Source organism: Gopherus evgoodei, chromosome 1 (assembly GCF_007399415.2).
Source record: "Gopherus evgoodei ecotype Sinaloan lineage chromosome 1, rGopEvg1_v1.p, whole genome shotgun sequence".
NCBI classification, from domain to species: Eukaryota; Metazoa; Chordata; order Testudines; family Testudinidae; genus Gopherus; species Gopherus evgoodei.
The window spans coordinates 153,214,630-153,231,307 of record NC_044322.1 but is presented as its reverse complement, the minus strand read 5'-3'; the positions used below and the strand labels follow the sequence as shown (position 1 = coordinate 153,231,307).

General features: G+C 44.5%; 1 protein-coding gene across 5 annotated transcripts in view; it reads left to right on the top strand.

Moving 5' to 3' along the window:
- Nucleotides 1-16,678, top strand: part of LOC115657732 (X-linked retinitis pigmentosa GTPase regulator-like) — a 126,351-nt gene that overhangs the window by 101,638 nt on the left and 8,035 nt on the right. For all 5 annotated transcript variants that reach the window (XM_030575870.1, XM_030575878.1, XM_030575888.1 and 2 more), the window contains 3 exons: nucleotides 2,633-2,827; nucleotides 3,292-3,331; nucleotides 13,969-14,075. In XM_030575870.1, coding sequence (XP_030431730.1) covers nucleotides 2,633-2,827; nucleotides 3,292-3,331; nucleotides 13,969-14,075 — 342 coding nt within the window. The remainder of the gene's footprint in view (nucleotides 1-2,632; nucleotides 2,828-3,291; nucleotides 3,332-13,968; nucleotides 14,076-16,678) is intronic.

The window sequence follows — 16,678 nt, the reverse complement described above, 5'->3', positions numbered from 1 at the left end:
AGTCCAGCTTCCACCCTATACTCACTCCCTGCTCAGAAGGCAAAGCGCCATCTGCATGGTCTAGAGACTGAGGGGGTTGCTGCTACAGAAGTGACTCCTGCCCCTCTCACCCCCTGAATGTGAAAGTGGAGAGATCCATGTATGGATCATGGGGGCACAGTCTAGGCCATAGACATTAAGTTGACAAGCTCTGTCAGGCCATGAACACCACCACTTTAAAAAAGGCAGAATTATGCTGCTGGAAACTTACATTTCCTCTGCTTTGAAATAGTGAAACATGCAATTAGATAACATGTAAACTTTTGGCATATCCAAGCTTAGGATTTTATCATTGTTTAAAGGGAGCTGGCCTGTTTCTGCCCTTAGATACATATGCATGCATTGACTTAAGTGCAAGCTGCATATGTGTATGGAAGGTAGTGTTTTCAGCCTGGGGACAAGTCTCTGGGGGCGGGAGGGCACTAGACTAGTCCATAAAAAGTGAAGCAGTGGAAGTGTGGAAAGCTGCATGAAGTTGGATCCACTGATTGCTGTCTGCAAACATGCTGCGGTGGGTAAAGTGGTGGGCAGCTTCCTGAAATCTGCCTACCCTTCCTGCTCCTGCAGCAGCCTCAAATACACCTGCTCATAAGAGCAACTCATCCAGGAAGGCGCTCAAGCATTTTTGTCCGACTTCATGAAATACAGCATGGCTGCAAGATCCCGTGCCCCAGCCCCACAAAACCACCGATGAATGACCTTTGCTCTGAGCAGCAAGTATCCTGAGTGGGCACAGTGAGCTACTACAGGGTGTAGCCAAAAAGGAGAGGAGGAAAAAAACAGAGAGAATGGACAGAAAGTAGCAGAGATAGCAACTATGCCTATGCATGAAGTGAGGGGCTACCAGGTGAGGAGTGCCCATCCACCAACCACTAAACAAGGCATTTAAAAAGAATCATAAAAGCTAGGAACCACTGATTTGAGTTACCATTGGGATCATTCTGTTATGTTCAGTAGCTCAATGAATGTTTCTGTGAAATGTTGCTTGGAATTTCTAAATGTACTATAACAATGGTAGCTAAACAACCATACAGTACAAGGATGTAATACCATCTGTGTTCTTTGGTGAAATGATAAACTGAGAGCAGAGCTCCGCTGATTTGTCATTAGAAGTCCAAGCTAGAATTTTAGATTAGGCTGTTATATGTTCATTGTAGATTTGCAGTAGGAGAGACAATGTTTCTGGGTTTCTTTTTTAAAGTTACATTTCATGTTACCAAAACTGTATAACTAGCACAGCAAAGGTGATTGGACTAAATGATGTCATGTAAATCATACAATTTACTCTGTTGCTTTCTTTGTAACAGATTTCACAGAGACATGTTCTTTGATGCAGATTGGTTTCTCATAATACTCCATGGTTATCGCAAAAACAAAAATGGTATTTGTAGAAAAGCCTAGATATATTAAGGTGCTATACTGGGTTGAGATCAAATATAGGGAATCAGAGCATTCCATTTGCTGTGACTTTAGTGTTTGAATCAACCTGAGAGAGGAGGTGACCCTGTTTACAAGAGGTTTGAAGAGTTTCTTAAGAAAACTACTGAACAACTGGCAGAGCAGGCTTCTGTGTCTCAGAAGGAGAGCTGAGCAAAGATCCCAGAAAAACTGCAGCAGTAGCAGGACCAACTTCTCCACCGTTTCCCTGGAGAGGAGCAGCAGACTGAAAGTCCACATTCTACAGTATGCAGTGCAACAGTTGCACCAGCCCAAAAGGCTTAGTTTTCCAGAGGCTCTGAGTACTCTCCACTCAAACTGAAGTCAACAGGAGCTGAGGGAACCGAACATTTCTGGAAATCAGGTCCTGATAATTCTGGGAATAGAACACAGATCATTTGATTCTGTCCTGCACCTTAACTACTGCACCTGGTTCATTAGCACTGTAATTACTTCTCAGCTCTTCAACTGTTAACTGCTAACTAGCCATCAATAATTTGTATAATAAAGGACATGTTTGAAAATAAACCTGGTATTTAACAAGTTCCTTTTGTTAAAGTGTTGGAAGCATTATCCATGTCATTATTCACACAGATATCAAATAAAAAGAATTAACCAGGATTTCCAAAAAAGCGCTGTAATTACTTCTCAGCTCTTCAACTGTTAACTGGTAACTAGCCATCAATAATTTGTATAATCAAGGACATGTTTGAAAATAAACCTGGTATTTAACAAGTTCCTTTTGTTAAAGTGTTGGAAGCATTATCCATGTCATTATTCACACAGATATCAAATAAAAAGAATTAACCAGGATTTCCAAAAAAGCGTTCACATTCATTGTTTTTCTGTTATAAGGGGACATGTTGTTCGTTAGAAAAAGGCTATTACTGGCCACAGCTCCAGAATTAAGGCTGAGCTGAGTTTGTACTTAAAGCAGGTATTAAAGTAAGACTCCAAGGTCAGAGCCTAAATAAGGACTCATAATACTCTGAAATAAAATGCTTTTGTCTTTTCAAATTTTCAGCTGCCCGTGAAGGGAACAGTTAGATCCAGAGTATCCAAATCCATTCCAGTATGAGGCATAGAGCTGTTGTAGGGTACTGTTTACTAGTGCTGCAGAAAAACGTTTTACATTTTTTTTTCCATTTTGTCACAGGGTCAAAAAACTTCTGAAGATGAAGAGACTGATGATGAGGATGAGGATGAAGAAATAACAGACAAAGAGGAGGAGGAGGAGGGGGAAGAGGAGGAAAGTAGCAGGGATGATGGGAAAGTGCATGAAACGGAGGAACATGACAGTAAAACACCTGAGGGAGAAAGAAGCAATAACACCACTGCAGAAACTACAGAGGTAAAGCATGCACTTCTTTTAAATTGTTGTACTGTGAATTAACTGTATAATTCCTTATAACATGCATGCTGTTAAATTGAAAACTTACCCCCTATGTTTGAGTCCAAGTTAGGTTTTCATTCGTATGTGGTTTTAATAGCAATAGGGGTGCAGTTATAATTGAGTTATTTTATTTTGTAGCCAAAAGAAATATTCTGGAATGCTTTGTCTAAATAAATATATTTCCTATTTTTTTAAGATTAGCTACTTAGATGAACAGGCATGTTATTTTTTTTATCTTATTTCTTCTTTTACCAATTAAGTAATACCTACAATGGTACTGTGTTTTTTCAGGAATTATACTAATATAATAATGTATTTAAAAAAAATACAATGAATTTCACATGCTGCAGTTAAATATAGTTTTTTTTAAAGGCTTTGAAAGTACAGTATACAGATTTAATTATTTTATGTATTATTTATAGAAAGAGAAGACCACCGAAGAAAAGAAAATACTTCATCAAGGTACAAAAACCATCCATTCAGAATCTATCCATTACAGCTCTTCTAAATACAAACTACACATTTTACCTGGCAACATTTATATATGTATCTAGGTTATATAAATGTTAAATGATGCAGACGCTTTGTAAGACATACAAAGCAATGCTCTAAAGCCAGCAACACAACAAAGTTATCAATTTTATTTGCTTCCAAAAAAGAAATCTTTTTCCCCCAAGATATTTCCGTGTGTGTAGAAGGGGAAGCGTATCATAGTGGCATGCTCCCTGCAGGAATATTCTGTATTTTTTTACATGCTTGTTGCCAGAGGCAGACCATTAAAGGAGAAACCATTGAAGTTCTAGCTCACAGGTGGCAAACTCATTGTAGTGGCCGGTATCTGTGCTGACTGTTTGGCACAGGGAACTTGTTGCCATATGTTTCCTTGTCTCACCTTCTGGGGATCCTGTGTCAGACAGACAGATATCTTCTCCTCATTTCCTTAGCCTACTGTATACTTTTGATGGGAGGGAGCACTAGAGAACTTCACACCCTGCCTTCTTCAGGTGTCCTTCTAGTAACTAGTATGCATGAAACTATATGGGGAATACTCAGAAACAAAGGAAGAAATGAAATCTGTATGGTTATGAAAACTGTAGGGTCTGATTAGCTGCCTGCCTTCATTACCACACTAGGGAAAAAGACAGGCTGCCTGTCATGGATTAATTAAAATGTTATTTCAAAATTCTTGAAAAGATTATGGATAACATTTTCAAAAGCACCTGAATGACCTAGGAACCTGAGTTCCACTTTCAAGAGTAAAATTTTTCAAAAGCCCCTGTATGCTTTTGTACTCTTAAGTCTAGCATACCATCAGTTTCCTTATCTGAGGGGAGTTATTCCACTTCTGCTGTCTGCTGAAATAGTAACTGTGAACACTGCCAATTTTAAGTCTGCAAGAGACATTATTGAAGCCAAATCTATTAGTTGTGCAGTGTTCTGGGCCAACTACAGGGAACTGATTGCAGAGATAGCAGTTAGGACTGGGGGTTGCTGCATTGTTGTAATTGTTCAGCTGGAAAAAAGCAACAGGGAGGAAATTACAGTTCCACTTGACATTTTGCCCATCTCTGGGAATTCTGGGAAATTCCACTTGCAATAGTGCCCACCTCCACTTTACAATAGTAGTGAAGAGAGAATCCATGAGTAGTTCAGAAGACTAACCAGTGTAAGTTTATTATCCAGTCCCTCAATGTGGAGAGGACAACACACATGTTCCTGAGCAGATTTCCCTTTACACTTCAGAGAACACACTGTTTAGATAAAAATTGTAAAACAGATTTATTAACCACAGAAAGATAGATTTTAAGTGTTTATAAGTAATAGCATACAGATCAAAGTTGGTAACCTAAGAAATAAAACAAATTTGCAATCTGAGTTCTATTAACTAGACAGGATTTCTAGCAGTGTCTCACCCTGATAGTACAAGCAGTTTACAGATATTCCATACATAGGTTGGAATGCCTTTCCAGCCTGGGACAACCCTCCTCCATTCATGGTCTTTTTCCTCCCGACCTGCTTCCAGATGTTGAGTTGTGGGGGAATGAAGCCAAATGATGATGTCACTCCCCCCTTTTATGGCTTCTTCTAGCTTGCTGGAAAGATCCTCTGCTGTGATGGGAGTCAAACAGTCTCCATTGTGTATATGCCATCTCAGAGAGGTTTCCATTGTATAGTTCTTGGGGTAATCCTTAAGAGTGCATGTATTCCCCTTAATGGGCCATCAACACTATCTGGATTCTTCATTGTTGTACCTGAAAGGCTGCTTGTGGGTGTTCACAACCTCACAACATATTTCAGTAGCACATACATAGTAAACTTCACAACTTCACATACAATGATAGCACATACAATGCAACAGAATATTAATGCCCAGCAGATCAAGACTTTTAAAATGATACCCCACAAGGCATACTTTGTGCAAAACACATCATAATTATATCACCATGGTAGATGGCGGGTGCTAGGGTATTAAGCACAATACCTTGTGTGGAGGGATCCTTATCTCCTGATTGCTTAACATCATCTTTGAATCATCAGGCTCCCCTTCCAGCTGGTTCTCAGGCTCCAGGACACACTCCTTTAAGTTCTTGGTGCGTTGGCTGTTCTCACCTTCCTGGCAGACATTAATAAACCAAGAAACTAACTTAATTGGTATACCTCATCAGGTGAAATCCTAGCCCCATTTAAGTCAATGGCAATACTCCCATTGACTTCAGTGGGACCAGGATTTCCCCTAAGTCTTCAAGAAAGGGGCACACAATGCTGCAGCATTCCAGATGCACTTTTCCTGCACCTTATTGTACCAGACCACCCGCCCCTTCATCACCAGCCCCTAGCATTGCATGGCATTTTGCAAAAGGGCCAATTCATAAGCCTTTTCACCACTTGGATGTAGCCCACTATAAGTAGGAATCTATTTTCCTACCATCACCACTGAAACAGATAACCGTCTCAGATGAAATTTGGAATTGTTGGTTAGTATGCAGCAACGTTGATATAGTGAGCTGTGGCAAACCTGGGACAAATGGCTACAAAGGGAGGGGTAGTAATTAGTCCCGGGGGTTAAAAGGCCTCTCCCAATCCACTGAGGAGAGATAACCGGGGGGAAATAAAGTTCAGCTGGAACAGGGGTTACCAGGGAATTAATTAGGTTCAGCTGGCTCCAACTGCTGGAGACCTTTTTAAACCCTCCCTGGCATGGAAGCAGGGGGGAGAGTGAGAGAAGCAGGGAAGCTGTCAGCAAGTTAGATGCAGCAAGGCTCTGAAGCTTTGCAGCAAGGAAGGCTGCGCTGTGTCCCCAGAAGGGGAGTAAACAAGCACAAGGGATTGACTGAGGGAAGGATTAGCCAGACCCTGTACTACCTAGAAGGGTTTGCTTTGCCCAAGCCTGTGTCTCCAAGGCTAAAAGGACTGAGCCTGCCAAGGAGAAGAAAATACTTTGCCACACGTTGTGTCAAAGGTGGGATGTCATAGTGAGTGAGGCTCTGCGGCAAGCCATCTCACAGCAAGGTAAATCGCAAACAAAAAAAAAAAAATGTATGGAGGATGTAGTGAAGGTGTTGATACAGGCCACTGAGGCGCTACAAGAGGCTACCAGAGTACAGATGGCAGCCCAGCAAGAGTCAGTACATGTCCAACAGGAGACAAACCAATTGCTGATGAACCAGGTGGCCCAAGATCGAGCCACCCTAAATGAAGTGGTGAACCAGTTGAAAGCCCTGACCATGCTGACGTGCGGGCCCCAGGTGACCCAGCCGCTACGGGCAAGCAACTATTTACAGAAGATGACAACGGATGATGATGTAGAGGCCTATCTACTTGCATTAGAGAGGACGGCACTGCAGGAGACCTGGCCCCAAGACCAGTGGGCAGGCATCCTGGCTCCAATCCTGTGTGGGGAGGCCCAGAAGGCCTACTTCCACATGACCACGGAAGCAGCTATGGATTACCCCCAGCTGAAGGCAGAAATCCTGGCGAGGTCAGGTGTGACGCCAGCCATACGGGCCCAGCGCTTATACAAGTGGAAGTACCGGGATGACAAAGTGCCGAGGTCCCAGCTATTTGACTTGATCCACCTCGCCCGGAAGTGGCTCCGCCCTGAGACCCATGCGCCAGAGACTGTAATGGAAATCCTGGTGTTGGACAGGTACATGAGTGGGTTGCCGCTTGGACATACGAGGGTGGTTCCGCCAAAATGATCCCTCCTCTTATGATGAACTAGTTGCCCTCGTAGAGAGACACTTAGCAGCCCAAGAACTTTCTCGGACCACCGGGGAAGGAAGGTGCCAGAATTGGAGACAAGCCTTTGCACCGAGGCCCCGGTTTGCCCTAGTGCCAGGCCAGACAATAGAGGGGGGGAAGGAGGCGGAAGAGCAGCCGGCAGTCGCGGAGAGACTTGAGGACTGGGGGAGAAAGACTCGAGGAATAAAGCCCAGCAGCCCGAAAAATAGGGGGCTGCCCCAGGCGGGGTACGGTTGTTATGCCTGTAGCAAATTGGGGCATATCGCTGCCCAATGCCTAAATCTAGGAGAGCCTATGCAATGTGAACTGGGAGATATGGGGGGACCATGTGATCTAATAAGTCTAATCGGAGTTGCGATGGTCCCTCATAGATACACTAGGCCTGTTAAGATGAATGGTATAGAGACCACAGCATTAATAGGCTCAGGAAGTGCAATCACGTTAGTCTCGGGGAAGCCGGTCAGGCAGGACCAACTATCCCGGGCCAAATGCTCGGGAATATCCTGTGTGCATGGGGATGTCAACTATTATCCAACCATCCCCATAAAAATAGAAGTTCTCGGAAACCCCACTAAGTTGACGGTAGGAGTAGTTCCGAAACTCCCCTACCCTGTCCTTATTGGACGAGACTTCTTGCGGTTTGAAAGCCTACTCCCTGGGGAGGAGGTAGAAGAAAATGATGACTCTGGGACGCAGGGTGTAGACCAGATAGATGATCCTCCCCCGGCCTTCCGTGAGTTTAGCCAGAATTTGTTCTCCCCACCAGGGAAGTCCAGGAAGACCTGGAGGGAACGGAGGGCAGATAAAAGGAGGAGAAGGATCCTGATCCAGTACCACAAGTCTACGCTTGTAGGAGAAAGAAGGGGCTCAACCGACAGCGGGACGGGGTCGGCCGTTAACAACCCTGTCGTTGGACCTAGTTCCTCAGGGGCTTTCCCTGAGGGGGAGACAGAGATAGACCCCCCAGAATTTGGACAAATGGGGACCGCACTCAGGAGTTTTGGTCAGTATCAGGCCAGTGATCTCATATACCACAATATTCGTAAAGAAGTAGTCGAGGTAAGTGGGGTCCCCATGGAGGGGAGAGTTAAGGGCCTAGGGCCGTATTATATGATTAAGAATGATTTGCTATACAGAGTAGTCTGGGTCCAAGAGCAAGTTATAGAACAACTCGTGGTCCCCCAGAAGCATCAGAGGACTGTAATGGATCTGGCCCACAGCCATCTGTTTGGGGGCCATCTAGGGGTAGTTAAGACCTTTGATCAGATTTTACAGAGGGTTTTTTGGCCTGGCATTTATGTGGCGATCTGACGATATTGTACATCCTGTCCGGAATGCCAGATACATGGGCCCCGACCACGCTTAAGGGCTCCCCCGGTACCTCTGCCAATTATCGAGGTTCCATTTGAGCAAATAGCTATGGACATAGTAGGGCCATTGGAGAAGTCAGCCCGGGGACATCAGTACATTCTAGTAGTCCTAGATTATGCCACTCGATACCTCGAGGCCGTACCCCTACGGAATACCCCGTCCAAGACCATAGCCAAAGAATTAGTCCAGATTTTTTCCAGAGTAGGAATACCGAAGGAAATCCTGATGGACCAAGGAACCCCCTTTGTGTCTAAGCTGATGAAGGACCTATGTGCAATGCTCCACATACGGACCCTGAGAACATTGGTCTACCATCCCCAGGCCGATGGCCTTGTTGAACGTTCTAATAGGACATTGAAAAACATGTTATGGAAAGTGATTAGTCGGGATGGGAAAAACTGGGATGCCCTGCTACCTTACGTGCTGTTTGCCGTATGGGAGGTTCCTCAGGCTTCCACTGGATTCTCTCCCTTCGAGCTGTTATATGGTCGCCACCCCAGGGGCATACTGGACCTGGCTAAAGAAGACTGGGAAGAACAGCCGAACCCTGGGAGAAACGTTGTGGTACATGTGCTACAGATGAAAGACAGAATAGCCTGAGTTGCCCCCCTTGTGCGTGAACACATGGAGAAGGCCCAAGGGGCACAACGGACGTACTACAATCTCCAAGCAATGACCCGGAAGTTCCAGGTGGGGGACCGCGTGATGGTGCTCATACCCACGGTGGAGAACAAGCTCCTGGCCAGGTGGCAGGGGCTGTACGAGGTAATAGAAGCTATAGGAGAAGTCGACTGTAAGGTCCGACAGCCGGGTCATCAGAAGCTGGAGCAGATCTACCATATAAATCTGCTGAAACCTTGGCAGGATAGAGAAGCTCCAGTGGTGGCTTTGGGGGCACCATCCCCTAAAGGCAACCAGCCTGACCTGGTGGGAATATCCCCGGAGTTGACTTCGGAACAATGATCAGAAGTGATCAGCCTGATCAAACGCAACCAGGATGTGTTATCGGAAAAGCCAGGCAGGACTACTGAGGTTCATCATCACATCCTCGCAGAGCCTGGAGTGAATGTGAATGTCAAGCCATACCGGATCCCAGAGGCCAAGAGAGAAGAAATTAGGACAGAGGTCAGGAAGATGCTGGCCTTAGGAATCATTGAAGAATCTCATAGTCAATGGTCCAGTCCCGTGGTTTTAGTGCCTAAGCCGGACGGCAGTAAGAGTTTCTGCAATGACTTCTGCAAGCTGAATGAGGTGTCCCAATTTGACGCGTACCCTATATCCAGGATAGATGAGCTGACTGACAGATTGGGAAAGGCATGGTTTATGTCTACCCTTGACCTTACCACGGGCTATTGGCAGATCCCCCTGGCCAAGGCCGACAAGGAGAAGACAGCCTTTGCAACTCCAGAAGGACTATATCAATACACTGTTCTCCCTTTTGGGTTGCATGGGGCCTCTGCTACTTTCCAACAGCTAATGGACAAACTGTTGCGGCCCCATGGAAAGTATGTGGCAGCCTATCTCGATGATGTCATCATATATAGCCCCGACTGGGAGACGCATGTGGAGAAAGTAGAAGCAGTCCTGGACACCCTGAGGAAGGCAGGACTGACTGCAGATCCCTCCAAATGTTCGATTGGGTTAGCTGAGGCCAAGTACCTTGGGTATACAGTGGGGAGGGGCGTGGTGAAGCCCCAGATTAGCAAGTTAGAAGCTATACAGAAGTGTCTCTGACCACTCTGGAAGAAACAGATCAGAGCATTCCTGGGACTAGTGGGGTACTATAGGCGGTTCATTCCCCACTTCGCCACCAGGGCATGCCCATTAACGGACCTAACAAAAGCTCGGGGCCCAGACATAGTAAAATGGTCTACTGCAGCCAAAGGTGCTTTTGCAGATCTGAGGATGGCCCTCTGCACAGACCCTGCACTAGTCGCCCCAGACTGGGGGAAGGAGTTTATCCTACAAACCAATGCCTCTGAAATAGGGCTGGGGGCGGTGCTTTCACAAATGGTTGGAGATGACGAACACCCCGTCCTCTTCCTCAGTAGGAAGCTCCTACCTAGGGAACGGAAATATGCCGTAGTGGAGAAGGAATGCCTGGCGGTAAAATGGGCCATAGATAGTAGCGGAGACTTTCTACTTGGACGAAGGTTTACCCTTGTCACGGACCATGCCCCTTTGCAGTGGATGCACCAAAACAAGGACAAAAAAATGAGAGTAACAAGATGGTTCCTGTTGCTTCAGCCCTTCCATTTCAAAGTCTGACATGGGTCTGGAACCCAACATGGCAATGCAGATGGCCTGTCAAGAGTGCACTGCTTTCCGACCCAAGTAGCCCAACCCCATAGTGTTGAGCGGGGGGCGGGTGAGGGATATGTTCCAAACCCAAGACAAGTGGCTACAAAGGGAGGGGTAGTAATTAGTCCTAGGGGGTTAAAAGGCCTCTCCCAATCCACTGAGGAGAGATAACCAGGGGGAAATAAGGTTCAGCTGGAACAGAGGTCACCAGGGAATTAATTAGGTTCAGCTGGCTTCAACTGCTGGAGACCTTTTTAAACCCTCCCTGGCATGAAAGCAGGGGGGAGAGTGAGAGAAGCAGGGAAGCTGTCAGCAAGTTGGGCCTGGTCTACACTACGCGTTTAAACCAAATTTAGCAGTGTTAAACCAATTTAACCCTGCACCCGTCCACACAACGAGGCCCTTTATATCAATATAAAGGGCTCTTTAAACCAGTTTCTGTACTCCTCCCTGACGAGAGGAGTAGCGCTGAAATCGGTATTGCCATGTCGGATTAGGGTTAGTGTGGCTGCAAATCGATGGTATTGGCCTCCGGGCGGTATCCCACAGTGCACCATTGTGACCGGTCTGGAAAGCAATCTGAACTCGGATGCACTGGCCAGGTAGACAGGAAAAGCCCCGTGAACTTTTGAATTTCATTTCCTGTTTGCGCAGTGTGGAGCTCCGATCAGCACGGGTGGCGATGCAGTCCCAAATCCAAAAAGAGCTCCAACATGGACCATACAGGAGATACCGGATCTGATCGCTGTATAGGGAGACAAATCTGTTCTATCACAGCTCCGTTACAGAAGACGAAATGACAAAGCATTTGAAAAAATCTCCAGGCTATGATACAGAGTCCAGAGCACAGTGCTGTGTGACAAGCGTAACGGAAAGCCAAAGAATCAAATGGACGCTCATGGAGAGAGGGAGGGTGTACTGAGGACTCCAGCTATCCCACAGTCCCTGCAGTCTCCGAAAAGTATTTGCATTCTTGGCTGAGCTCCCAATGCCTGTAGGGTCAAACACTGGTCATTTCCAGCAGATGGTACAGAATGGCTGGTAACTGTCTTCATCACAGCAACTGGGGGTTGAGCTCCATCAGCCCTCCCGCCCCCTTTCATGTCTAAAGAAAAGATTCAGGACTGCCTGGACTATCACAGCAGCGGGAGGCTGTGCTTCTCTCCCCTGCCACCGTTTAATGTCGTGCCTGGATTCTCATAACAGCTGGAGACTGCCTCCCCCTCATTTTATCTCACTAAAAAGTCAGTGTTTCTTATTCCTGCATTCTTTATTACTTCATCACACAAATGAGGGGACACTGCAACGGTAGCCCAGGAGGCTTGGGGGAGGAGGGAAGCAATGGGTGGGTTTGTTGCAGGGTCATCCCCTAGAATGGCATGCAGCTCATCATTTCTGCGGGATCTGACACGGAGTGGCTGTGCTCTCTGATACACTGGTTCTCTGGTACACTTGCCCCATATTCTAGGCAGGACTGACTCTATTTTTAGATAAAACATAAAGGAAGGTATGACCCGGGGAGTCATTCCCATTTTTGTTTTTGCACCCCCGGCCGACCTCAGCGAAGGCCAGCCAGGAACACCCATGACAGCAGGAGACGGTACAGAACGACTGATAACTGTCATCTATTCGCCAATTTACAATGGCATGGCAGATGGTACAATAGGGATGGTAACCATCTCTGCTACCTTGCAATGGCAATCGAATGCTGCTGTGTAGCACTGTAGTACCGCCTCTGTCAGCAGCATCCAGTACACATACAGTGACAGTGACAAAAGGCAAAACGGGCTCCTTGGTTGCCATGCTATGGCATCTGCCTGAGCAATCCAGGGAAAAAGGGCGCGAAATGATTGTCTGCCATTGCTTTCATGGAGGAAGGAATGAGTGACGACATTTCCCCAGAATCACCTGTGACACTGTTTTTGCACCATCATGCATTGGGATCTCAACCCAGAATTCCAATGGGCGGGAGAGACTGCAGGAACTATGGGATAGCTGCGGGGTAGCTACCCACAGTGCAATGCTCCAGAAATTGACGCTAGCCTCGGTACATGGACGCACACCGCCAAATTATTGTGCTTTGTGTGGCCACGTGCACTCGACTTTATACAATCTGTTTTACAAAACCGGTTTATGTGAAATCGGAATAATCCTGTAGTGTAGACGTACCCTTAGGTGCAGCAAGGCTCTGAACCTTTGCAGCAAGGAAGGCTGTGCTCTGTCCCCAGAAGGGGAGTAAACAAGCACAAGGGATTGACTAACAGAAGTATTAGCCAGACCCTGTGCTACCTAGAAGGGTTTGCTTTGCCCAAGCCTGTGTCTCCAAGGCTAAAAAGGACTGAGCCTGCCGAGGAGAAGAAGGTACTTTGCCACAGAGCCTAAAGCTTTCTTGCAGGTTTGAGAACATCAAGGAAGATTATGCTGTTCTTTGGAAAGATACTAGAATGTACAAACTGGAATGCAAAAAAGGCGAGCCTTTTTTTTTTTCCCCCTCAACTTCTGGAATAAAAAATGATTACTGCCTTGATGGAAATCAGTGATACATCATAAAGTAACACATCACTCCATCTAATTACAAAGAAGCTAGGGCATCTCTGTCCAATATTGTGGACAGTAGGTAGCTCAGAACAGATCTTTAAATATTTTCCCAACCCCCAATAAATCTGAGGTTCTTTGATTTTAGCAGGGGATTTATATCATTAAAGCAGGCACTAGAGGGCAATTTGGACATACGAAAATCGAGATGAATTCTATCTCTTTCTTTATTGTTGCTACAGAACAAAGACTCATGCTGAAATACAATTCTTGCACGAGGAATCACTCTGTGCTGGTTAGGATATGTTTTCTAAATTCATGTGCAATACACTCTGTCTTCTAGTAACCATATACAGTTGTAGGTGGATTAGTCAAAATATTTTACGTATTTGCCAGTGCCCTTGGTATTAATTCTGCTTTTGAAAATCAAACATCTGGGGTATGGTAAACCGATATAAATGGAAATGAGAAAAATAAAAACAGAATTGTTCAGGTTTGGCTGGGCATCAAGTTGAACTGAATATTTTATTCTGTCTGTTCTATTTTAGATGCAGAACTAATTTGTGTGTCTGAGTGTTAAAAATAATTAAAAGCACAGATCTCTCTTTGCAGTGGTGAAAAAAAGTTTAATATGTCTTGTGTTATTTTAGAGAGAGAAAATACCCCCGACACTCATCCTGAGAACAGTTCTTCAGGGGCAATTTTGGAAAGTGGTGATGATAGAATATCTGGAGGAATACTTGGAAGGACTAAAAAGGTAAACCACCTGAGTTTTCAGTTCTGTGTAATATGACTAATAAGAATAATAGTGGTGAGCAGTTACTGAAATTTTTGATCCTTGTCCACACAAGTGAGCCCCATCTTCATAACTGACTGAGAAGTCCCAGTGAACATCCCTTTGTATGTGCCGGCTACTGTTGAAGAGTATCCATTATTGTGGATCATTCTTGGAATTGCAGAGGGCCTGAGAACCTTACTCACATTCAACAGTAACTTATTGCATGAGTGATTCCATTGACTCCAATATGCAGATAGAGAGGATAGGACATCATGTGAAAGCATTATGAGCCACGGCACCATAATGGAAGCAAGGCAAGAGGTTGAGACAGGGGAAATATCCAAACTTGGACTACTGATGTCAGGCTTATCTCTTAAGTGTCCTGCATTTCCTGTACATCTCACTTGTTTAGATAGTTCCCTTTTTGTGTCATACCATCTTGTCATGTTTCTATATGTCCCATAGTGTGGCAGTGGTTTATGCTGCTTTCACACCAGGTTTTCCCTCTTCCTCTAGTTATTCCCTACTGTGACCATATTTTTAGTAGAGCAAGGAGTGAACCAGAGGCTAATCAGAGGAAGAGTGGACCTGATGGCATGTGAGGAATACTCAGGGTGGAGGTCGGGGTTCAGCACAATACGACTGGTGAAGAGCTTCTGGGTACGTCTACATGTGAGCCCCCCAACCCGGGTTCAATAGATTCGGACTTGCAGGGCTCATGCTACTGCACTAAAAATAGCTGTGTAGGTTGTGCTTGAAGTTGCGGCTTAGGCTGGATCTTGAGCGCTGAAGCCTAGGGAGGGGCCCATGCTCCAACCCAAGACATAACTTCAAAGGGCTGTCTACACAGTTGTTTTTAGTGCAGTAGCATAAGTCGGAGTGTCTGGACCCCAGGCTGGGACTCTGACTGCCATGGGCTATGTAGACACAATCTGTAGGGGAAAGGACGAGTAAAGGGAAAAGAGCTAAGAGACCAAAGAAGGAAGACAAACGTGGTTTGGAGGGTGCAGAGAGAATACTGTCCCCCATTTCAAAAGCCTGTGTCCTGTTTGAAGTGTTGGAAATGTAAAGAAGTCTGAGAAGAAGTAGCCAGCACATTTGACATACAATACCTGTTGCTATGGAAACAACCAGGTGAAATCCTGACCTCACTGAACTCAAATGATGGACAAACACCCATTGACTTAAATGGAGCCAGGATTTTATCCCCCATGTTCAAAAATCTTCTCCAAATTAGAAGACTGTAGAAAACAAGATAATATTATAACCCAGAAATCACATCCTAAAAAGCAGGTATAAAGAAGCATTCTGTTAAAAAGTTTTTTGAATAAACGTTGTTGTGTTGTTTCATCAATTTCAACAGCTAGTTTAAATCAGCTACAGGATTGTTTTCTTGTATGACTGACAATGAATAAATTAGAGAATCTGTCTAGGATTTTTAGATTAAATTTTTTCTTAAAAGTGCAAATGACAAGCCTGATCCTGCAAACTCGTACTTACATGATTACTCGTATTGACAGGAATGAGACTGTTCTTTGCATAATTAAGAGCTAATCTTTTTGAGAGTTTGCGGGGACTATCACAGATTTAGGATCTGATTCAACTCCTGTTAAAGTCATTGGAAGTCTTTCTGATGACTTCAGTGAAAGGTCCATAATTCTTATCTGATCTTATACAATGTACCTCAAGAAGGAAATAATTCACCACTTTGAGTTTTACTGAGATGAAAACATACGGAGTGGATATCCATAGAGTTCTTTACAGACGGGACCACTTTACATGGAGCCTTGTAGGGCTGGAATTCAAATGCTCAGTCATTCAAGTTACTGAGCACTCTGTCCCCAATCCAGCAAAGCATTTAAATACACACTTAAAATTAAGCACATGAGTAGTCCCATTAACTTCAAAGTCTGTTGTCATTTACTTCATTGGGACTACACACATACTTAAAATTAAGTATATAACTAAATGGTTTGCCTTTGTTCATGACATATGTTTGCAGGATCTGGTTTTAAATTCTTAATAGGGCTGTCAAGTGATTAAAAAAATTAATCACAATTAATCACACTGTTAATAATAGAATACCATTTATTTAAATATTTTTGGATGTTTTCCACAATTTCAAATATATTGATTTCAATTACAACACAGAATGCAAAGTGTACAGTGCTCACTTTATATTTATTTTTATTACCAATATTTGCACTGTAAAAAGAAAAGAAATAGTATTTTTCAGTTCACCTAATACAAGTACTGTAGTGCAATCTCTTTATCACAAAAGTTGAACTTACAAGTATAGAATTATGTACAAAAAATAACTGGATTCAAAAATAACACAATGTAAAACTTTAGAGCCTACGAGTCCACTCAGTCCTACTTCTTGTTCAACCACTCGCTCAGACAAACAAGTTTGTTTACATTTGCAGGAGATAATGCTCCTTGTTTACAATGTCACCTGAAAGTGAGGACAGGCATTCACATGGCAGTGTTGTAGCTGGTGTTGCAAGATATTTACATGCCAGATGCGCTAAAGATTCATATGTCCCTCGTGCTTCAACCACCATTCCAGAGGACTTGCATCC